Source organism: Eleutherodactylus coqui, chromosome 4 (assembly GCF_035609145.1).
Source record: "Eleutherodactylus coqui strain aEleCoq1 chromosome 4, aEleCoq1.hap1, whole genome shotgun sequence".
NCBI lineage: Eukaryota > Metazoa > Chordata > Amphibia > Anura > Eleutherodactylidae > Eleutherodactylus > Eleutherodactylus coqui.
Genome location: NC_089840.1, coordinates 73619541 through 73644530, shown reverse-complemented (window position 1 = coordinate 73644530; position 24990 = coordinate 73619541). Strand labels below are relative to the sequence as shown.

Below are 24990 nucleotides of genomic sequence, written 5' to 3'. Positions count from 1 at the left end.
TTCCGGGACTCCAGGCATTTCATTTTTAACATTTTTTTTTTTTTTTTTACTCCCTTCACATGCAGAAGCAGTTTTTATAAATAGGAGTGGTGAAATCATATCCCAGCGGCAAACACTTCCCAATACAATCAACTGAATTTTTAAAAAAGCCATAAATGTCCAATGAGATCAATATGGTATCACTTTGGGGTCAAGGACTGATTCATGTTAAAGCAGCTTTGGAAAATGTAGATCACAGAGATTTATTCAAACAGGTCATCTGACCCATATGTGAGCACCTTTATGGTAACTGATCATCATCTCTAATTCATCTGTTCATACCCTTATTGAATTATTAAAAGTTGCATAATTGCACATATGACCCCATTCACTTGTGTGACCAATGAAAAATGTTTAGCTACTGAATTACCTATGGCAAAACATTTTTGTGGTCTAGAACATAGAGCAGATGAGAGTTATCATACTGAAGGGCAACTCCAAGTCGCAACGTCACAGAAGAAGTTGAGAGTATAAATTTATGGCCATTTTTGATACCCTCAAGAATGGAATGAACGTCAGAGCGGGGTTCTTGCATCAGTGGAGAATATGAAAGGTCTGAAGGTGGTCAAGAAGGATGTCCTTAAGGAGAGCACCCAGGGGGTGTGTGGAGACACCTGGGGGTTGAGTGGGTCGGGGAATGAGATAGTCTCTTCTCAAGGAGAGCACCCACAAGGGGTGATATTCCCAATCGTTGTTTTACAGACTTGGTAAAATGTCATACATTGATTTGAAGGAATCCTGCCATCCAATAGGTGGCGCTGCAGAGGTATTGTTTCATCTTCCTTGTTTGCAGGTCTGAAGGAGAGATGTCACATTCTATGTTATTGGACTAATTATTTACTGTTATGGTCATCCATCCCTGGTATTTATCTAAATGCTATTAAACCCAACAATGTCTGTGCCCTCTCACCCTGTGTCTCTCGTATTTATCTAGTGCAAATTAAGTTCACTATGTTCGTGCCCTCCCATGAGATCATGTGTTATAGTAAATACGTCTTTAGATTTGTTCCATTATGCCCGAGGAAGGACCCTGAGAGGTTTGAAAACTGGCTATAACATCATGTATTTTTGTTAGCCATTAAAAGGTATCATATCTACAAGATTACTTGGTTTCTCTTACTGATAACAATCACATTTTGCTCTACTGGCTAACATGGTATAAAACCCCTGTTTTTTTTCGTTTTACCTGTGGACAGTATTGTACAAGACATGGAAAGTGAGGTCACAATAGTGATGTCACACGGCTACAGAACAGAGCAGACTCTTTAGGCCGGCTGCGGAATCAGCCTCTGACCCCAGCCAGCGACCCCGCGTACCTTCGCATCCTGTATTGCATATGACCACGGACACTCGCCGTAGGTCATGTACAGTTCAGATTTTGTTTTTTAAATATTTGTTTTTCCCACGCCATCACTAGGCGATGACGTGGGTACACACAGCCAATCTGCAATATCAATTGCGAATGGGCTGTGGGTCAGATGGCTTCGATTTTCTTCAATGGAAGCCGCCAGTGCGGAGTCCGCACAAAAATAGAACATGCTGCGATTTTAAATCCGCTCACGGAAATCGCAAATTGTTATCCGCTCTGAGCGGACATGTGAATGTACTATTATTTTTAATGGGCACGGAATACCGCGGATCATCTGCACTTGCCAGACTTGTTGCAGAAATTTCTGCAACCGAGAATCCGTTCCATACATCCGATTAGTATAGTAGAAATTTCTGAAAATGTCAAATTCATCTGAAGGGGGCTTGCAGAAATCCACAACAAATCTGCAGCATATGAACGCAACCAAAAATCTACAGCAGATCAACTATTTACTTAGTATATAGCATTGCGCAGTATATTGGGGCTCAATCAAGTTGAATGTACAAATTGCAGACCAACACATTCAAACTAGCAATTCCTTCTCTGTAAGTCCCGAACCCTCCACATGCAGACCACATATGCACAGTATTTGATACTATCATTACAGTGGACATATATTGACATTCCTCGATGCTTATAATGTGCAATGTATGTTCCCCCGGTATCTGCTTTAAATAAAAGTGCTCTCATTTGTAAAGCCTGTTCTTAGTGTAATTGCAAGTTACTTTATAGTTCTAAACACATGCTTTGGATGTTCATGACTCATTAACTGAACAGGAAATAGGAAACTTTAATTACAAATTAACTTTTATTATAGACTCAGCATAATACCACATGTAACAACCATAAAACCACTGTCTTTTATACTCGTTCCAGGAATGCAGTCACCAGTTCAGTATAAGCGTGCACAACAAAAACACTGGTTCTGTTTTCTCTTTTGATTATTCGTTAACACCAAAGGTCTACATGCAACTTGTCATTTCAGCAAAAATATAAAAAAAGGAGGTAAAAAGGGTGTTTTTTAGATTTTTTTTTTCACTAATGCAAAAAGTAACTGTGATCCCATTGTGAGCTGGCTTAACCCCTTAGTGATGGCCAATCCACCTTTTTACTGACCTCACTAATGGGCTTTAAACCTGCACATACGTCTTTTTTTTAAGCTGGTGGCTTGGCTGACTACTGACAGCCAGGCTCCTGCTATAGCTGCCAGGAGAGGTGAAACCTCAGATTTTATCAGTTTAACCCCTTATATGCCACAATCAAAAGAAACTGCAGCATGTAAGCAGGTAACAGGGGGAGGGGACTCCTTCTGTCCCCCATCAGCACACTGCAATGCAATCGCAAGGTACCAATGGGTTTGCATGGCAGGTGGAAGCCTGACAGAGGCCTCCATGTTTGCCATGTAACTAATACTATTAGGCCGGCCTCTGGCAGAAACTAATATATAATGTATTTTACTAAGCCTATGATAATAGCATAAGTAATGTGGTGTACTATCCTAGGTATCAAAGATCACATCTTCAAGTCTCCTTGAGGAACTAAAAATTATGTAAAAAAAACAAAAGTTTAAAAAAAATAAATAAAATTAAAATTCAGCTTTAAGCAATTTCGAATTTTTCCACCAGAAAAACCCATTTTAAATGGATAAAATACCAAAACATTTTTTTTTATAAAAAGCAACACCTAATAGGTGTTACCACAGTCGTAACGACACAGACCAGAAAATATTTTGTTATTTACCACGCATTGTGAACGCCATTACAATTAATTATTTTAAAAAGTAGTGCCAGATGTGTTAGTTTCCCTTTGGCCGTCACACAAAAAACATAATAAAAAAAAGCAATGCAGAAGTCGCATGTACCTCAAAATGGTACCAATAAAAACTTCAACTCTTACTGCAAAAAACAAGACATAAAAAAACTAATTTGGTTCTGCAACAAAAACATTAATAGAGGTTACCTCACCCCTATTACACCTGCACACCTCTTTGTAGTGACATCCTAATGTCCGCCAGAGATGTAACAAATAATGAGAAAGAATAGAGTAATTTTACAATAGTGAGGAGCAATCATTAGGTCCATGTCCCTGAAAATAGAAATCTGCTCCATCAGCGGAAAAACATATATGGTTCATGGTTTGGATTTTTTTTTCTTGGCTAATGATATACCATGATTGTAGTGTTTACATCATATAAGCAGCATACGTATGGGGCAATATAAGCACACAGTATTTCCCATGACACCACCAACGATTATCCATATTGTGGGAAATCTCTTTCTGCGTCTTTTCCTTTCCTGATGAGCATTCTGACTGCACAATAAGATCACAACATACCCTGGGAATGGCTTTATGACTATGGGCAGCTTAAGCCTGATCGGTCATACATCGTACGTATGCCTACTTGCCCAAACAGTACAAAAAGATTTATAAGGGAGTTGTTCCCCTGCTTCTTCCTCCAGTGACTGACAGATATAAGGAAGGCCAGACAGCCATCCCTCATGAACACAGCGGACTCACAACTGACTGTATTCTCCAATAGCTGCCATTAGCCAAATGGCTCATGTTATTTGGCCTGTTCTTATTCTATGCTGCTGACACATCCACTTTAAGGCCGATTCACATCAGCGTTTTGCTTTCCTTTTTAAAACAAGTGGATAAGAAAATGGAATTAAAATATAACTAAATGGAATCCATACTTTGTTTCTTTTTTTAACGGATTCAGTAGACCGATCAGTCAAAAAAAATTTACTATTTCTATGGGTTTCCTTCCACTTCCGTCAATTTTTAACAGACTCGTTTTGTTATTTGATGTCTTTCTTCCCCTCTGTGCATGCTCATTTATAAATAGATCTGGACAAAAATGGAACAACACAGAAACCTTTCCATTCAGGTCGGTCAACCATTGGCTATGATGTAAAAAGGAAGCAGAAAGGTCCTTTTAATGTTTGCTTTCTGTTTTTTAGAAAAAAAAATAAAATAAAACATTTAAACACTACAGTTTTTTCTGCTTAAAGAACAGAAATCCGATGAAATTGAACGAAACTGAGCATACTTGAAGCTCAGAAAATTCCACCGAAACCAATGAGAAGTAAAAAGGAAAAGGCTTTTTAAAAAAACAGTTTTCTGCTCTTTTAACAGAATAGCAGAATGGAAAACAAAAACGATGAAATGAAAAACACCTTATGGCCTCCTTTAGACTGCTGGGTCGGATACTGCTGCGAGAATTCTATTCTGAATATTTGTTCCAGATGGCAGAGATCATAGAATGGTAGATTGGGAAGGGACCTCCAGGGTCATCTGGTCCAACCCCCTGCTCAGTGCAGGATTCACTAAATCATCCCAGACAGATATTTGTCCAGCCTTTGTTTGAAGACATCCATTGAAGGAGAACTCGCCACCTCCCGTGGTAACCTGTTCCACTCACTGATCACCCTCACTGTCAGACAGTTTTTTTCTAATATCTAATCTGTGTCTCCTCCCTTTCAATTTCATCTCATTGCTTCTGGTCTTTACTTGTGCAAATGCAAATGGGACCGATTCCTCTGCACTGTGACAGCCCTTCACATATTTGTAGACAGCTAGTAAGTCTCCTCTCAGCCTTCTTTTTTGCAAGCTAAACATTCCCAGATCCTTTAACTGTTCCTCATAAAACATGCTTTGCAGAGTGCTTACCATCTTGGTAACTTCTCTGAACTTGCTTCAGTTTGTCTATGTCTTTTTTAAAGTGGGGTGCCCAGAACTGGACACAGTATTCCAGATGAGGCGCTTGCCTTTTTGGCTGCGGCATCACATTGTTGACTCATGTTCAGTCTATGATCTATTAGTATAGCCAAGTCTTTTGCACATGTGCTGCTGCTTAGCTCAATTCCTCCCATTATGTATGTGCTTTTTTCCCATTCTTCTTGCCCAGATGTAGGACTTTGCATTTCAGTTAGTCGCCGCCCACTGTTCAAGCTTTTATAGATCTTTTTGAATACTCTCTCTCCTCCCTAGTGTTAGCTATCCCTCCTAGCTTTGAGTCGTTGGCAAATTTGATCAGTTTCCCATCAATTCCCTTCTCCAGATCATTTATAAAAATGTTGAACACCACTGGGCCTAGGACAGAGCCTTGTGGTACCCCAGTTGATACATTCTTCCATTTAGATGTGCAGCCATTTATAGTAGCCTCTTTGAGTGCAATGACTCAGCCAGTTGTGAATCCACCTAATAGTTTCCTTGTCAATCCCATATTTGGTCATTTTTCCAATAAGTATGGTATGAGATACTTTGTCAAATGCTTTACTAAAGTCAAGATATACTATATCCACCGCATTTTCCTGATCAACCCAGTTGGTGATTCTGTCATAGAAGGAAATTAGATTTGTCTGGCACGATTTGTTTGTTACAAACCCATGCTGTCTCTGGTTAATTACTCCATTTTTATTCCAAGTACTTGCAAACATGCTGTTTAATAATTTGTTCAAAGATCTTTCCCAGTATAGAAGTCAGGCTCACAGGCCTGTAGTTTCCTGGGTCCACCTTCTTCCCTTTTTTAAAGATGGGGACAACATTTGCCCTTTTCCAATCTTCTGGGACTTCTCCTGTTCTCAAGGAATTTTCAAAGATTATGGAGAGTGGTTCAGCAATTACTTCCGCTGCTTTCTTTAGTATCCTAGGATGTAATTCATCTGCACCTTGAGACTTGAATTCATTTAAGTTAGCTAAGTGTTCCCTCACCATCTCTCTGCTTATAGATAGCCTGCATTCTTTAATTCCCCCAATAGCACAGGGAGAATCAGTTGATGTTCCACCATTTTCATCTTGTAAGCATCCCTTAGCATCTTTGACTTTTCTTTTGCTTTTGACATACCCCCAATATCCTTCTTTATTGCTTTTGGCCTCTGTTGCAGCGCCTTAATTCATTATTAGCTTTAGCGTTTCTGACAGCTAGCCTACAGTTTCTGCAGATATTCCCCCTCTACATTTGATAAACATATTTTTCTTTGTTATTAACATGTGTGCAAGATACTCCCAGACCGGAAGTGGGTCTCCTGAAAAAAGATAATACGAGATCTCTGCTTGTGCATCCAATATAATATTTGGCTGTACTCTTGTGGGACGTTCAACCCTTGGAATTAAGAGAGCAAACGTTCAGCTAGGCTATATGAAAGGGCGGGGAGGAAAAGAGGGAAGAAAAGAAAACCAGAGAAAGAGAAAAATAAAGTTAAGAACTAGAAAAGGGTAAAGCAAACCAGTCAGAAAGAAGAGAGAGTCAAAGACGGTTGCATCCCTCCCTCCCCCAAGGAGGAATATGGGCTCCCTATAGGGAAGGAAGGGGGAAGAGCACTAAACAATTGCATCCAGGACTCTAGGGTGCAAGTCCCCCAGTGTGAAACATCTTTTCTATGGAGGGAGCCTTCCTCAAGGAGTACAGACTCATCTAAAAATGGTAATTCAACGAGTACATTAGGCTTCTACAAGGTAAATCCAGAAACAGAACAAACAAGACAGGAGAAAAGGCAGTTATAAAGCATTCCAGTACATAGGGATCACAGAGGACCAAGCCCGAGAATGGCAATGTAGGAAACTAATAAAGGACCCATCTCTAAATAATAACATCCCCATGAGGACGTTTTCCCGATGGGTCGAAATAGAAAATGTGAAGTAGGGGACCAGACTAACATTGGTATGAATCACATAACAGGTAATTTAGAATAAAAGCCGAGTAGCACCCCCAATGGTTCAAGACCCCTAAACATTAGGCCAACCAGATGGTCTCAAGTCCAGGGTTGACTCATACATACTACTCCCTGAGCGAGATTTAAAGGGGATGTCCAGTTGCAAACTATTGATGGCCAAACCTCAGGATAGGTCATCAGTAGTAGATCAACTAGGGTCTGTTGTCTGGGACCTCAGCCGATCAGCTGTTTTCTGAGTCGATGAGCTTGTTTACTGGGCTCGTTTCTGCAGGGAGCAGACGGCTCTCCATTCTTACTGTAGTGACCTAGAGTGGTATTGCAGGCCACAATCCCATTGAAGTGAATGGCCTGTAATATACACTCTGGCCACTGCCATGATAATCGACCTGTCAGCTCTCTGCTGAAATCAACTAAGTGCACAAGCACAGCGGCCCAAAAAACTGTTGATTGGCAGGACTCCCAGCCAACAGACTACTACCGATCTACTATTGAAGATCTATTCTAAGGATAAGCTATCAATAGTTTATGACTGGGTAATCCCTTTAAGACTGAAAGATGCTATTGATGTGTGTTGACTGAAGATTGGATGATGATCATCTATCGTAAATAAGGTGTCCTTTTTTGACTTTGCGTTAATGAAATGGAATATATCACGATTAATATTGTTAAGAATCTAGTTAACATACAAGTGCTGTATGTATCAGTACAGCATTAACCAGAGTATTTATTAGTATTACATTCTCAAGCATAAATCTCATACACAAAACCAATTGAGAACTCTGCTTAGCATCTGTCTAAAAAATGCTGCATTAATAAACATGAAGAACACTTTTACCTCCCACTCTCAAAGACAGAATAAAACAAAGACCAGCTGTATTCATCAATGGATCCTTGTTCTAAGCATAAAGGCTAATTACATTTTATTTTGAGCCTACACATGGAAAACTTTACAGTTGCCATAAGTGGCTTTCTGATATTCCATCCGACACACTGGCAATACTGCATGGGGAGGGAGGGAGAGAAAAAACTCTGAATATGTAACACTTTCCAAGCCACGTACCTGTTTTAACTTTAAACCTCTCCAAATAGGTCAGGCGCAATTTATCACTAGCTTTTTCGGAGTTATGCCATTTGGAAACTTTTTGTACAACTTTTATCGCATATCTGTTGACACTAAATGTTTTCCTTTTCTATCGGGGTTCTGTTTCTTTTTGAAGGCATGAAAAGTAGACTTCTGAATTACTATTCTTGCTGTCAAAAATACTGGAACTCTAATGGAAACCTGATGAACTTCAAGAGAAGTCAATAGAATCTGTCAGGATTCACTGGGGTTTATCTGAAAATGGATCAATCATAGCCGTGTTATCAGTAAGAGCCATGACACCAAAATGATCAGAGCCTGAGGATCCTTTTACAAGGCTTGTTCCGAGCCATGTTAAGAGCAATCGACGAGATTGCTGCTCGTTTACCTGGATTTCAAAATCGGCCAATTCAAAATGTATGGGGAATAAATGATTGTTACCCCCTTGCAGTTTGTTTACGGTCAGCAGCACATATCTGTTCACATGGGAAGATGCGTTGCTGACAATGATCATTTCTTTGGCTGCACAAAAAAAATCTGATCAGCCGACAAATAAGCGTTTGCCTGTTCATTGGCTGATTGGGTCCTATGAAGGTTGTCCAATCATCATGCTGTTTAATAGGCTTTTTGGCTCTTCAAAGAGGGAATAAATAAAGGCATCACACATAGTGTACAGGGAATGTCATCAATGAGAAGGGTGCAAAAACATTAAAGGGTTATATAGTCTAAACCTGAAATAACAAAGCTCATTGTTTGCTCACAATTATGTAATACAAAACCTTGATGAAATGGTTCCCATGATCTGATCTCCGGGACAAGCACCATTTAAAGACTCGCCCACCACAGCTGTTCCCCCTCTTTCATGATCAGCTTTCAGAGGGAGAACAATTTTGGTTTAGAGTAAAGAATGGGTACACACAATGTACAACGACACATCGATAAAAGAATAAAAATTATGTTTTCTAAATAGACAACGATTTAAAAATAAAAATAAAACAGGGTTTCCTAAAAAAACATTGATATTAGGAATATATCATTAGAAATACAAACAAAACAAAACCCCCCAATGTATTACATTTATGGCTTGCCAGTTATTATTATGGCTTGCGTGACATTTCCTGTGAATTTACTGGAAGAGAGCGCCAAGCTGCTTCCCTTCCATTACATGCGCGATAGCTTGTAAATAAAAATCTCTCTTACATTAAACTTATGTGATCTTAATAAAGGTCAATGCGGTTTTTTATGGCTCCTGGGTTAAACTGTAGATATACATTTTATTTTATATTTGTATTCCCCGAGGTTACAGGATTCGCAAGAGATATTTTTTAGTGCACTGCAGATAATGAGAAATTTCAAGTGTGCATTACACCATGACCGAAAATTTTGCAGAGCTTAAGGGTAAGATGCTAAGAAATGGCGGATGAGATGACATAAAACCAAAAGGGGTTGATCACCTTTTATGTATTTATGTTGTTATATTAAGTGGAAAGGGAAAAAAGCTATCAGGATATCAGAAACACAAAGCACTTCACTCCTGATGTCTACTTGTAACAAAATGTCAAAGATACTTTTTGAGAAAGGAATATGGAAAAATACTCCTATATATGGTATGTGAGGAAGTATGTAGATACATAGGAGCTTAAGCTTGGAAGAAAATGGAAGAAATGGATGATAGGATATAAAGCAACAGAAGACTCACCTGGTAAATTCACTGCCGCCCCATCGGCACTTCTCCGGTAGTCCCTGCCGGTCAGCATACCATGCCCATATACCCATGTGACACGCTGAGGCCAGTGATTGGTGCAGCGGTCACATGGATATACGGGCACATGCAGCACTGCAGCAAAGTAAATGAAGACTGGCGGGGACTGCTTGAGCGGCAGCGGATTAATAAGGTGAGTAAAGGATCCTACATTATTTTATGCCATTTCTATTTCGCCAACGTTCCTCCAATCTCAGAAAACCCCTTGTACATCAATATATTTGCAGCCAAATTGCTGTGTTTTATCTTATTAAAAATGAATGTAAATCCGCTATTTTCTTGGCATCGCATTAATATACAGGTACACAGGAATACATGGCTGCAGGGTGATACTTAAACTGCTAAGCAGCGGATGAATAATCACATTATATTAGCAAGCATGACGTCTAAGGAAACCACATCTTGTACAGGTTTATCTCTGACTGGGCAGGAAACATCTGATGGTTGCCTAGGAACGCTGGAACCCAATGTAATAAGCCGGGGGAATTCCACGTCTTAGTAATGGAATACCACCAATGTTACATGGGCTTTGTTGCAGGTTCTGGAAGCGGTGTGATATCAGATTAGAAAATCGTATTATTTCTTACTAAATTGTGAATGAAATGGGATCCGGCTATTTCTTCCAACATTGTAATAATAGGCTGCAATTTGGTCAAACCGTTTGTCCCTTTACAAGGTGTAAAATAGCCTGGTGGTAGGTTTATGACATAGCACAAGTAGCTATATACTGCTAGAATTCAAATAAAAAAGGTTAAAACCCTGTTGTTAAAGTGGCACTATCTGGAAATACTTCCTTAGTTGGTTTTGCTCCTCCCATACATATCCATGATGGGAATTTTTTTATATATTGTGCCTTAGTACTGCCTCTATTTGGCCATTTATGGGGTTCATTGGTATCAGTTTGTTGATCTGGTTCTGTTTTTCTTCGCCAACCCCACGTGACACATCTGTGGCATACGGCTCTGGGATTCGGGTTTTTTTACCATCCTGAGTGTAGCTGTTTTACGGCCACCTCAATTCAGCCGAAAGAAAAACTCCATCAGGAAAACACAAAGACCAACATTCATTAAGACAGGCGCGTTCTATACCCTTCCTAATCTTAAATGCACTGGATTAAGAGGTGTCAAATTCATTAAGTGGTGCACGGCATTTAACAAATTTGGCATATCTTTTGGAAGTCTAAAAGCCAGAAAATCCAATCTACAACAGCTTTGAGTTGGAGTAGATTTGTGACACGATTTACTCCGGTTCGTATTAGGCCCAATGTCCACGTGCTAAGCAAGCCTCCACGCATCATCTCCCTCCCGCGAGATATCCGCAGCTCCAGAAGACCATAGGGATGCATTAGCATCCGCAGGGCAAATAAATGCATGCGGATGTGTTTTTTTTTTTTTTTACCAGTGCGCGGGTCGCATGTGCGGGAAGAAATCACAGCATGCTCCATTTTCCCGTGGCTCTTCCGCATGGACGGCTCCCGAGGCTTCCATTGAAGTTAATGGAAGCCAACCGGACCTGCGGCTCACTCACAGCTGTTTTTGTGCTGTGCCGCAGATCTGTGGGAGAGCAGGAGATTAAAAAAAAAGAGTGCATGGCACGCTGCCGGTGTGCCAGGTGCATACGCCAGGCAGAAGAAAGAAGATCCGGCCGTGACGGAGGGGAGACCCACAGCATCTGGATAGGTGAGCATGCTGTCATTTTTGGCCTCATGGCTGCGGGCATAGGTGGAAACCGCTGCAGGATTCCACCGTGCATACCCATGGACATGAGGCCTTATTCGGGCCACAGGCCCGCCCCTCTAACCAAGCTACCCCCACTTTTTTTTGGAAAGGTGGCAAGTACAGTGTAAAAATGAACTTTATATGCCAAAAAAAAACATGCATCAAAATTTGTGACTTTATGTCAGACAAAAAAAACCACCAATATAAATTCATCAGTAGTTGATTGATGGAGGTTCGCCAGTTTGGATTCCCATCATTCGGCCTGCTGTCAGTGCAGCGGGTCGGATGTAGTCATAGGTGGTCGGGGAAGGAAGTCTAATAGCCGGCTTCACTCCCAATGCAATCAATGAGTGAGAGGCCTGTGTTGATCCACCATTGATGACTTATCCGAAGCATAGTCCCAGAATACCCCTTTTAAGTTTTTTGGACTATGTGAAATGTAGAATGGCGGCCATAATTCTCTCCAACATTGGATTTGTAGAGCATGCAGTTTGTATTGATCAATATTAAGACCACTTCATAAGAATACAAGTATGTAAGTGACACATCCATATTGTCACCAGAGCACAGACCTCTGTATGCATTACCTGGTTGCAGTGGCCTGTACTACTTTTAAAAAAAACTAAACAAACTGAGTATAATCTTTGGGCTGCTTCTTAGCAAGCAGCAGAGCTGACGGACTCCTTAAGGAATAATTACAACGCAAAGTTCAAGTTTTCTGCGCAGTTTCAAGATATTGCATACCCTAATGTGAATATTCTACGCACCATATACAGAATAGCCTCGAGAATATATACTGGGTTTAAAAAAAAATAAATAAAAATACATACAGGAAATCAATAGCATGGCAGGACATTGTCGATTTTCTTAAAAGCCTGCATACACGTTTTAAGCCTTTGAATTGGGAATCATTTATTTCTGCATGCGCACTTTAAAGCTGCCCAACAAAAGCTGTCCATTCAGACAGTCTTATAAAATATTAAATGATAAGGTGATTTGGGGTAGGAGTAAATTGTAAAACTTCAGATGTAAATATTTTACCATGCGAGGCATATGCTTCTGCATCACAAATGATAATAATGGGTAATTGATCTAGGATCTCAGCATGAGGCCTATAAGTGTATTCCCTGAGAATAACCTCATCAAAATCATTACTGGTCATGCTGGTTAATGTGGTTGGAAGGTCTCTAGCTGGTACTGCTAATGTCGGGCTAATCAATGTCTGCCTTATATCCATTGCCCGTTTTTCATCTAGGCAAGTGGATCAATCCCTGTGTTGTCTGTTTTAGCTCTTTCACTATTAGCAGAGTTGACACACAATTTCTTTTCATAGTACGATGGCTACAAACAACAGCTGGTACTTACTTTGCTGAGGTTTCTTCATCATATTTTGTTTTCAGGTCAAATAATGCTGCCTGAGACTTTTCCAAAGCTAAAGAGGAGATAAACATTAGATCAGAAAACAGATTTTCTAATAAAGCATTGGATGAATATTGGGCAGCTGTACATTACAATATAGATATGACCTCCTAGCAGATTATATCCCGAGCGGAAACCCTGCAACACCACAGCCAGTGGCGAGGTGTCTGCATTCAGACCAATGTCACTATTGTCAGTCAGCCAGTTATTTAACTGTCTACTTACATGGAGCAAAATACTAACTATCAGATTATTTTTTGGGCGTCATTTCCTTCTGTTGCATCCTATTTTTGAACACTAAAACACTTGTATGCAATAGTTATAATAGTTCAAACATTGATCGATCACCTTGCGCTCCGAGTGGGAGATGCTGAAGACAAGCGGGGCCGCTTGTCTTCTGCATCCAGCTGTTCTCTGCTTGGAGCACCCGGCTATGGTACAGCTGTGCGCTCCGAGCGGGGGATGAAGAACACAGCTGGAGCTCTCTGTTCTTCTTACCCCACCTGTCTTCAGGGCCGGGATACAGATGAAACAATAGTATCATCAGTAACCCGCTGTGAATTCCTGATAACTGATGGCTGATTTTTCAGCACGCTGAAAGATCAGCGATCAGTGACGGCTTAACGAAAACTGCACGATGTCAGTGCAGTCAGACACAACGATTATAGCTCAAAAGATGGCTTTGAGCTCGCTGTGTCTAAAAGGGCCTTAATGCATAACGATACAGAATGATGTTTCTCAACCAGTGGCTCAGAAGCTACATGTGACTTGTAAGTATATACGCTGGCTACAATAAGACATTCACACTGACTATGCTGTAAATACATCCTGATCACTGAACAGACACGTCAAGATGCCAAATATTTAACTACACGTTTCAAATTTAATGTTTTCTTGCATTTCCATAATCAAAGACGTTGTTCAAGAAGTTTTTGTTTTTCTAAACTATGTTCTCCATGCAAAAAAATAGGTCATATACTTCGCTCCCGACTCCCTGCAACTCCTGCTGCTCAGTCCTTTATGTACAGTGTTTGTTCAAAGCAAGGTCTGCAGCAGCCTGTAAACACGCTGCTGTAGCCTGTGAACATTACATCACAGGGCAGACCCAGAGCTGCAGTGCTGGAAACAAAAAGGAGCTGGGAGAGTTGAGTGTATGTCTGTTTATTATTTTGTGGCATGGAGAACATGGTTTAAAAAACAAACGAAAACACATTTCGGACAACCCCTTTAATGTTTCTTTTCTCATTTTCTGAACAAAATGTGGTTTGATTAGAACACAAGGTTACATGAGGCAAGGAGCTGTTCACATCACGTTTTAGCCATCCGTTAAGTGCACACTAGAAATAAGTCTGCATGTCCACGGGTGTGAATCAGCTGACGATAAATCGCCGGTGGATCACACCGTGTGAAGCTTTCTATAGCGTTGCTATGGAAAGCGCAGCCACAGCGTCCACAAGCGGAGAATCATAGCGGTTCTCTGCTCGCGGGATCTAAATCGCGGCTTGCCACGATTCTCCGCGATGAGCTTATCTGCCAGACAGGCTCACCGCTGAGGACTGGCAGCGCTCCTCCCTCGTCCCCTGCCGCGGAATATCGCTGACGATACTCCGCAACGGCCGTAGACAGGGGGCCTCAGGTGTACCACTTTGGGAAAAGATATTCTGATGGATACATTTTGATTGCAGTGTTGCAAAATCTGTAGACCTAACCTGCAAAATAGTGAAATCTTCTAAGCCTCAGCAGCTAAAATGTCTTTTTTGTATCCCAAACCCCAAAAATATTAATTAACATAACACATCCAGACCTGTCTGCAGAACTTGAACTCTGTGTTCAGTCTCCTCAAGCTTGGAAGACGTAGACATCTGAGTCTCCTGCAGTTTCCTGAAAGACAATGAACATTCAGCTCTGTAAATAATTTGCTGGACGCACATCAACCAATATTGAAAGATTTGACTGTTTATTTCATTTGACATTTAAACCTAGAAAATTGTCAAAAATGATTTATGAACAATTGAACAGATCTTTTCAGAGTGCGCCAATAAAGCCTACTAATAGGATAACCATTGCCATCTGCTACCCATTATAAGCAAATATTATTGGGCTAACCTGGGAAGTCATCTGTTGACTGAAAGTGACAGTACAATTGTCATTAAAGAGAGTGAATGCTTATAATTTCTTAAGGAAAACAGAAAAAACCCTAAATATCTGATTATTGGTTTATTCATAGAAAAGTTCTCTTTAATGCAAATATCTGCTCTCACAGCATCAAAATGATGGACAAGTATAGGAATTTCTCAGCAGGTGTTCCCAATGAAGTACAGAATAAAGACTGAAGAGTTAAGAAAAGCTGCAACATAAAAAGAAAACAACAAGGGAAAACAGACTCCATAGGCCGATTTATCATCTTGAATAAAATGAATTGCCAGCTGTACAAAGCAGTGGAGACAAAAGTGCAGAATCCAATAAGGTAACCAATATGTTTATCCAAAACTTAACATTCAACTATGCCCTGTATCTGTCACCATGTTACTTCTACCGAGGGCCACGTTAGAGAATTGTGGCCAACCATTGAGGTCTGTGATTGGCTGCAGCAGCCTGTAAACAGAGCACCAGCGGGGTGAAGGGGGAGGTGCAGGAAGCCGGAATGGGTGAGTAGAGGCTCATTTGTATAGGCATGGGCAGCATATGTTTTTTTTCCTATGTCAGTTCCTATGAGTTTCATAACTTAAATCCATTATGGGCTCATAACATAGTATGTAAGGCTGAATGAAGACAATGTCCATCTAGTCCAGCCTGTCTATCCTACTGTGTTGATCCAGAGGAAGGCAAAAAACCCCAAGGCCAGAAGCCAATTAGCCCTTTTGGGGGAAAAATTCCTTCCCGACTCCCTAATGGCAATCAGACTGTTCCCTGGATCAACCCCTAATAGTTCCTACCTGCCTATAAACCCGGATTGACACTTAACCTAAGATTTATATCCTGTAATATCCTTCTTCGCCAGAAAGACATCAAGTCCCCTTTTAAACTCCTCTATTGATTTTGCCATCACCACTTCCTCCGGTAGAGAGTTCCACAGTCTAACTGCTCTTACAGTAAAGAATCCCCTTCTATGTTGGTGATGAAACCTACTTTCCTCTAATCGTAGCGGATGTCCTCTTGTTACCATCGCGGTCCTGGGTGTAAACAGATCATTGGAGAGATCCTTGTATTGTCCCCTCATGTACTTATACATGGTTATTTGATCGCCTCTTAACCTTCTTTTTTCTAGAGTAAATAGTCCCAATTTGGATAGCCTCTCTGGGTATTCCAGTCCCATCATTCCATGTATTAGTTTAGTTGCCCTTCTGTGAACCCCCTCCAGTACTGTAACATCTTTCCTGAGCACCGGTGACCAGAACTGTACGCAGTATTCCATGTGGGGCCTGACAAGTGCCTTATATAGTGGGAGGATAATGTTCTCGTCCTTCGCCCCTATACCTCTTTTAATGCACCCCAAGACTTTATTTGCCTTTGCAGCAGCTGACTGGCATTGGTTACTCCAGTTCAGTCTACAATCCACTAGTACCCCCAGATCCTTTTCCATATCACTTTTCCCTAGTGGTACCCCATTAAGTGAATATTGGTGACATCCGTTTCTCCTGCCCATGTGCATAGTCTTACATTTTTCAACGTTGAACTTCATTTGCCATTTTCCTGCCCAAGCCCCCATCTTATCCAGGTCCGTTTGTAGCCGCACATTGTCCTCCGTTGCATTAATTATATTGTATAATTTTGTGTCATCTGCAAATATTGATATTTTGCTGTGCAGCCCCTCTATCAGGTCATTGATAAATATGTTGAACAGAGTGGGGCCTAATACTGAACCCTGTGGCACCCCGCTAGCGACTGTGGTCCAATCAGAGTACGCACCATTTATTACCACCCTCTGCTTTCTATCATTGAGCCAATTTTTTACCCACTTACACACGTTTTCGCCCAGTCCGAGCTGCCTCATTTTGTATATTAGCCTATTATGTGGCACGGTGTCAAAGGCTTTAGAGAAGTCCAGATATACAAGATCAATAGATTCTCCCTGGTCCAGCCTAGAGCTTACTTCATCGTAGAAACTGATCAGATTTGTCTGACATGAGCGACCCTTCATGAATCCTTCTGGTGAGGAGTTATTCCGTTGTTCTCCTTGAGGTACTCATCGATGGCGTCTCTCAGAATCCCCTCGAAAATTTTTCCCGTTACTGAAGTGAGACTTACTGGCCTGTAGTTGCCAGGCTCACTTTTGCTCCCTTTTTTGTAAATTGGAACCACGTTGGCAATGCGCCAATCCAATGGTACTACACCGGTCTTGATAGTGTCTAGAAATATTAGGTATAGCGGCCTAGCTATCTCGTCACTTAGTTCCCTTAGTATCCTTGGGTGTAATCCATCTGGGCCCGGCGATTTATCAATTTTAGTTTTCTTTAGACGCTTCCGCACCTCCTCCTGCGTTAGGTATGAGATATTTTGTGAGGGGTTCGTTTTATTCCCCTGCATCTCGTGTGGCATTTCCTTTTCGTTTGTGAATACACTTGAGAAGAAACTGTTTAGTAGATTTGCTTTCCCTTCGTCATCATCAATGATTTCTCCTGCATTGTTTTTTAAAGGGCCAGCGCTCTCCCTGCAAATCCTTTTGCTGTTAATATAGTTGAAAAATAGCTTCGGGTTGTTTTTGCTCTCTTTGGCGATCCGTCTTTCTGCTTCCTCCTTGGCAGTTTTGATCGTATCTTTGCATATTTTGTTTTTTTCCCTGTATGATTTTAGCGCTTCTTCGCTGCCTTCTTGCTTTAGTAGTTTGAAGGCTTTCTTTTTTTCGTTTATTGCCCCTCTTACCGTCTTGTCGAGCCACATTGGTTTCCTTTTAGTTGAGTTTCTTTTATTTTTAAAGGGAATGAACTGCTCACATGAGGTGATTAGGATCCTTTTAAACTTTTCCCATTTGTCCTCTGTACCGTCATTTTTGAGGATGTTGTCCCAATTAATGTTACCGATAGTAGTTCTAAGCTCATCAAATTTTGCTTTACTAAAGTTTAGTTTCTCTGTCGCTCCCTGATAAGGCTTCCTATTGATTGACAGCTGGAAGTTGATCATATTGTGGTCACTGTTCCCCAAGAGTCCCTCAACCTGCACTCCCTTTATACGTTCCGGTTTGTTGGTTAGTACTAGGTCCAGAGTGGCTCTCCCTCTTGTTGGTTCCTGCACAAGTTGGTTCAGATAATTGTCTTTAATTACTCTCAAGAACTTATCACCCCTGTGAGATTTGCAGGTTTCCTTCTCCCATGTTATATCTGGATAATTAAAGTCCCCCATGATAATTACTTCGTTGCGCTTTGACACCTCTTCTATCTGCCTTAATAGTAAGTTTTCAGTTTCTTCTGTTGCTTTTGGTGGTCTATAGAAGACCCCTATCAGGATTTTGTTATTTTTTCCTCCCCGTATTTCTACCCACAGAGATTCCACCTGTTCGTCTCCTACCCCTATATCCTCCCGTAGCCTCGGCTTCAAGTTCGATTTGACGTACAGACATACCCCTCCCCCTTTCTGGTTCCTTCGGTCTCTTCTGAAGAGAGTGTACCCCTGCAAATTCACCGCCCAATCGCACTTATCATCAAGCCATGTTTCCGTAATTCCGACTATATCATAGTTTTCATCAGTCATTCTCGCTTCAAGCTCACCCACTTTACCAATCAGACTTCTTGCATTCGTGGCCATACAATTTATATCATTTTTTTTGTTTTTTAAATTTGTTTTGTTGCTATTCGTACTTATGCCTGATCTATCAGTTCTAACTGTACTAACCCCGCCCCCTGCTCGACCCCCATTCCCTTTGCTTGGACCCGGATCGCTAGTTACACTGGCTACCCCCTATTTTTCATTTTACCCTCCCCCCAGTCCCTAGTTTAAACACTCCTCCAGCCTTCTAGCCATCTTATCCCCCAGCACAGCTGCACCCTCCCCATTAAGATGCAGCCCGTCCCTACGGTAGAGCCTGTAGCCGACAGCAAAGTCAGCCCAGTTCTCCAGGAACCCAAATCCCTCCTTCTTACACCAAATCTGGAGCCACTTGTTTACCTCCCTAAGATCCTGCTGCCTTTCTAGTGTGGCTTTAGGTACAGGTAGTATTTCCGAGAAAACTACCCTGGAGGTCCTCGCCCTGAGCTTGGACCCTAGGTCCCTGAAATCATTTTTGAGGGCCCTCCATTGACCTCTAACTTGTTCATTGGTGCCAACGTGCACCATGACCGCTGGATCCTCACCAGCCCCTCCCAGTAATCTGTCAATCCGATCCGCGATGTGTCGAACTCGAGCGCCAGGAAGACAACACACCGTTCGACGATCCCGGTCTTTATGACAGATTGCCCTCTCTGTCCCCCCTAATAATTGAGTCCCCCACCACTAGAACCTGTCTAGCCTGCCCTGCACTCCCCGTCCCCGTCTCACTGGAGCAGCTCTCGTTCTATGTGTGCGCCTATGTAGTCTGCTAGATTCATTGAGTTGTAGCTTTGACAGCAAGGGGAACACCTGGGAGGGAAAATGTAAGAGTCACATTCCTGGATTCAGTTCCATAGGTTTAGGTTATGGGACTCATAGGAGCTGACAGATTCTCTAAATTAACTTTTCAAACAACTTATGCTTATCTAACAGCATATGCGTGCATCATCAATCTTGTAATATATGGTACTTGCATTAAAGGGTCACTCCAGCAAAACCCCATTTTTCCATGCCTGCTCCCCTTGCCAACTTGTCTGTCACACTCAGTCTCCTCTGTGTATTGCAACCACTTTCATGCAGCCCCCCTGCCTGATACTTATCAGGCATCATCTTGAGGCCTTAGTCACACGGGCGTTTTTTCACGCGATTTGCGGATCGCATGACGGATGCGCATCCGCAAATCGCGTGACCGGCGTGCGCAAGTCGCCCGCAAATCGCCTGAAAATCTGCTCCTAGCCGCGTTTCATTAGAAACGGGCCGGAGCTGTCAAGCGCATTGCATTCAATGGAGACGGCAATAGAGCCGGCTCCATTTAAAGCAATGCGCTGCGGGCGAGCCCGGGATGAATTGGCGGGAAGGGCTTAAATATATAAGCCCTTCCCTGCAATTCATCCTAAAATGTGTAAAAATAAAAAATATATATATACTTACCTTCTCCCGGCAGCCGGAGCTCCGCGCGGCCGTCCTGCAGTGGGTGTGAAGGGGGTGTGAGTCAGACCTGCCCCCTGATTGGCTCAGCACTGAGCCAATCAGAGGCATGTCTCACTCACACCCATTCATGAATTCATGAATGGATGTGAGTCAGACCTGCCCCTGATTGGCTCAGCGCTGAGAGGCAGCAGTCACTCACCCATTCATGAATTCATGAATGGGTGTGTGAGTGAAACCTGCCTCTGATTGGTCAGGGCTGTGACCAATCAGAGGCAGATCATTCAGCAGGCGGGGATTTTAAAGCCCCGCCGGCTAAATAGTGCCGAGAAGCAGTTCAGGAGAACTGACAGCGGCCGCGGCTGGACTCCGGCTGCAGCGGAAAGGTGAGTATACAATTTTTTTTTATTCTAACACATTTTAGGATGAATTGCAGGGAAGGGCTTATATATTTAAGCCCTTCCCGACAATTCACCCCGCGCACGCCGGCAGCCCATTGCTTTCAATGGAGCGGCTGTATTGCCGGCTCCATTGCATTCAATGGGCAAACATCGTTCTTCTCTGTCACAGCTGTTACAGCTGTGGCAGAGAAGAATGATTTGTCTTCTATATGTTCTCAATGGGGTCGGCGCTGCTGCCGCCGGCCCCATTGAGCGCATATAGAGAAGAAAACAGGAATCGCAGATCGCAGATAGGTGTGATCTGCGATTTCTGTTCTATAATTTATCGGACGAGCGCATAAAAAGCGCTCATGTGTCCGATACCATTGTAAAGCAATGGTTTTATAAAATCGCCGGACGCATGCGCAAATCGCGGCAAAAAACGCCCGTCTGACTAAGGCCTGAGGCAGATATTTGCTTTCAGTTTCACATCTATCCCATGATGAATCAGCACAGCATTAGCTGAGGCTATACCATTTTTGTCTGCTGAGGGGACAGTTTAATAATTACCTTCTATATCCACCTAAATAAGCCACAGACCATAAGTATACAGTCAAGAGGATGAGCTGTGATATCCTGTAGGCAGTTTTTGTGTTAGGTGCATGTAACAGCATCGCACAAACTGTGAAATTGACTTAATTTGAGAACACATAAACCTAAGAAGAACTGAGATCACATGACCATCTTAGAAAAGAGGGGCCACGAGTTTAGGATAAAGAGAAATAACTAACCCAAGTAACACTAGCTCAATTATACGTACTTGGGACGATAGCTACGGAGTGAATAATTAAAAAAAAAAATCTCAGGAGTGGCCCTCTAATTTTTTTGGTTTAACCACTGAAAATCAGGTTTGGTGTACCTTCCACTGTGGGTTTGCCTTTCGACACTTTTGCAATCCACTGCCTGTCATTAGGCATTTGGCTTCTGTAGTAAGACCCTGCGAGTTACTACATGCATCAGAGATATGGCATTCAGATGATGCCTTGCAGCTTATTAAAGCAGGGCTATGCAAGGCAGCATGGGAAGTGTGGGAGAGGTCATCCTGGACAGTACAGTACTGGCAGAATGGCTGTTTAAGACTCCCACATCTGTAAGTGCATTGCAAAGAGCAGGGCAGCGAAAAATTGGAAAATATACATGGAAAATTGAATTGATAGAGCTCAAACTGGATACAAACGCCAGCCAAAGAAGATCTAGACTTTTGATTTTTTTTTTAAACTTTGGTACGCTTTAAAAGAAAACCATGCTTTTGCAGCTGGACATTTAGCAGGAAAGTTTTGGGGTTTTTTTAATAGTTTTTTTTACCTTCCATCTGGAAAAATCTTTTAATGTTGGAAAACCCCTTTTTAGTAAGGTTTGTATTAATTCACTTAAAACCATATACAAAGTATAGTGCTCAAAATAAATAGAAATTTCTCTTCTACTCACAAACCAGCAGTTTGGAGAAGAGAAGTGGGCACAGCATCATAGATATGGTCACTGACCTCGAGATGTTCAACACAAGTCTAGTCCGCTAATGTTAGCACATGTTTGAGAAAACTGCCTAGTCCAACATTACGAAACGGTCAGGAAGTTATACAACAAATTCTTATGTTATTTTCTCAGAAGTTAAAACAGCAATGTCTGTTGCAATATGCCGTGCCTTTTCTACTGTACTATATCATGTTGAACATATTTGTAAGTGCAGTAACTATGTGGCCTTTTAAAAGGCAAAGCAAGCAGTACAAGTGAGCAGCAACTTTGTATATAAGTGGCTAGCCCTAAAATCACTGCCCTGGATATTGTCATGAGTTCAAAATGGTCTCCTTCACTGCATGTAGTCAACAAGAATTCGGTTCACTCTATTGTTTACCGCTCTTTTTCTTATATTGCACGTCTGCACGTGCTAATTTAATTGACAGGGTCATGAACAGCCTGAACCAATAAATAGTGGGAAGGAATATTTTGGCGAATGCCCCATTGGTCCATCTCAAGCAAAAACTGAATAGACATTGATAATAGTCCCAGAGTAAAAGGTTCAGATAATGCTTCAAAATATCAAAGTATTTCCAATGATCCTCGTTAGTGAGTCAGAAAGAGCAGACGTCAATGCATTTAATAATCTTGCCTCTCATATCAATTTAAGCAACTACAAAACCAACAATAATCTGTCTGAACATATTTATAGGACAGAAAGTTCCATCTCGGTGGCGCATTTATTACTAATCATGTTGATATGAAAAAGCTTTTTGACGGTCATCGGTTCCAACATACAAAGTCTTCCATCAGTTTTGTCATTATTCTGGTTTCTTTAGTGGATTGAAAATCCTCAGTTTTACTATCATTAAAGCAATCTGGTGTCCCATACGTCGATTTTAAACATTGCAATCAGTGAGACGACAGATTGAAAAACGAGTGCCAGAATTGACAGCCATTGTTTTGGTCTGCTGAATCAGTCTTCCCATTGACTTGACAGGCTACAGCTGCATTTTGGAGTCCCTATTACATCGGAAAACCTTTTACTGCATCGAGCTTAGAATCCCATGAGGACCAAAGTTTGGTTCAGTAGAAGCAGGTGCACTCAGGTATTTCACCTGTGCCTTGTGAAACTGGGGATATTGTTAGCAGGCTGCATTTTCATGGCCATATAAAACAATGTCGGTGACAATGACAACAGCTTCTGTATTTGGGATCAGTTCTGGCATCTGTTACCAATCATTCTTTTGAATTAAAAAATAGCAGATAGCAGGGATAGACAGATGTGGACAGGATTTATGAATATATGCATGGTACGGTACAGCTGTGTCCCTGTCCTTAAATTGTGTAAAAGGCCACTTCAGTGATTTTTAAAAAAAAAATTCAATCATTATCTAGCTATAACCCTCAGTATATATAAGTGAGATGGTGTTACCTAGGTTAGTAATTTCCATCTATCTAAAACTCCTGGCCTCTTTATCCTCAGGTGGTATTAATTCTGACCGTTGAGATCTACTTAGGTTTATGTGTTGTCAAATTAGGTCAGTTTCACAGTCTGTGTGATGCTGTTACAGGCACGTACCACAAAAACTGCCTACATGGGAGCATGGAATCTCCTGTAACAGTGATGATCACACCGCTCCTGTCCAGCAGTTATGATAGAGGAGATCAAAGCTCATCCTCCTCCTCACTGTATACTTATGGTCTGTAGCATATATAGGTGAATACAGAAGGTAATGATAATTGAACTGTTCCCTCAGCAGACGCAAATGATACAGCCTCAGCTAATGTTGTGCTGATGCATCACGGGTAAAATGTGAAACTGAAAGTCAAAAATCTCAGCTTCAAGATGGTAACTGGTAAGCATCAGACAGGAAGCTACGCTTCATGGAAGTGACTGGAATACAAAGAGGGGACCTCCAGAGCCAGGCAGATAGGATGATAAAATGTGTTTTCGCTGGAATGGCCCTTTAAGGAGTCAAATTGGTCAGGAAACAAATTTATTGCAATCCCACAGTGAAAATATGCATTCCTTAAATATTTAATTTTTGTTAACAAGGGAGCACATGGGAGATAAATGGCGGACAGGTGGCTTGTATCATAGATATCCATTACAGTCATCTAGTAAAAATTCAACATGTATGGGTTTTTATTTATTTTTTAAAATATAGGAGCCCATCAACAACGTTTTTTCCCCATTATGTCGGGATATATAGAGCCAAGAGAAAGGCTATGGGAAGACAGATCTGTAGTTTGGCCGGCAAAATGCAAGACAGACAAGAGAATCTGGGAAAGTACATTAAAAGTAGCGCTTCCTAGTGGCCGCCAATATCCATATACACATGCTGTACATATGGTATGAATGGCACATTGTACCATGAAGCAATACTAATACTTCAAACTCACCTCTCTTTCTCTGCAAAGTCATTTTGTAACTTTTGTTCTTTCTCCAGAGCCAGATTTTCCGCCTGGTTCTTCAGGGTCTGTTCATATTCCCGGATTTTCTCTCTAAGTGCTTTTATTGTAACCTCTGTAGAAAAACAATTGGGAGAAAATGTGTTTACATAGCTCTGTGTGGTTATATAATACAAGGCTTTCTTTACCCTGTAGGATCAGTGTGTTTTAAACTCCATCTCTTCAACTCTGACACAAAATCAATAGATATGAGTCCCTTTGGAGACCTTTTACTCCCTAAATGTTAAATTGAACTTTAAACGTTTCAGTTGAGAAGGATCAATGGATTTTGCTGGGAAACAGAGCCAGGGTTTCTGCAACATGCCTGAAAAGAAAAAAATCAATGCTAAAACATAATATCACCTTATTGAACAGTTTCAAATTATCTCTCTGTTGAGCTGGGAT

At 41.5% G+C, this 24990-nt stretch overlaps 1 protein-coding gene across 4 annotated transcripts in view; it reads right to left on the bottom strand.

Moving 5' to 3' along the window:
- CUX1 (cut like homeobox 1) overlaps positions 1-24990 on the bottom strand; it is a 378084-nt gene that overhangs the window by 192705 nt on the left and 160389 nt on the right. For all 4 annotated transcript variants that reach the window (XM_066599650.1, XM_066599646.1, XM_066599647.1 and 1 more), the window contains 3 exons: positions 24538-24661; positions 14871-14947; positions 13013-13079 (listed from right to left, as the gene is read on the bottom strand). In XM_066599650.1, coding sequence (XP_066455747.1) covers positions 13013-13079; positions 14871-14947; positions 24538-24661 — 268 coding nt within the window. The remainder of the gene's footprint in view (positions 1-13012; positions 13080-14870; positions 14948-24537; positions 24662-24990) is intronic.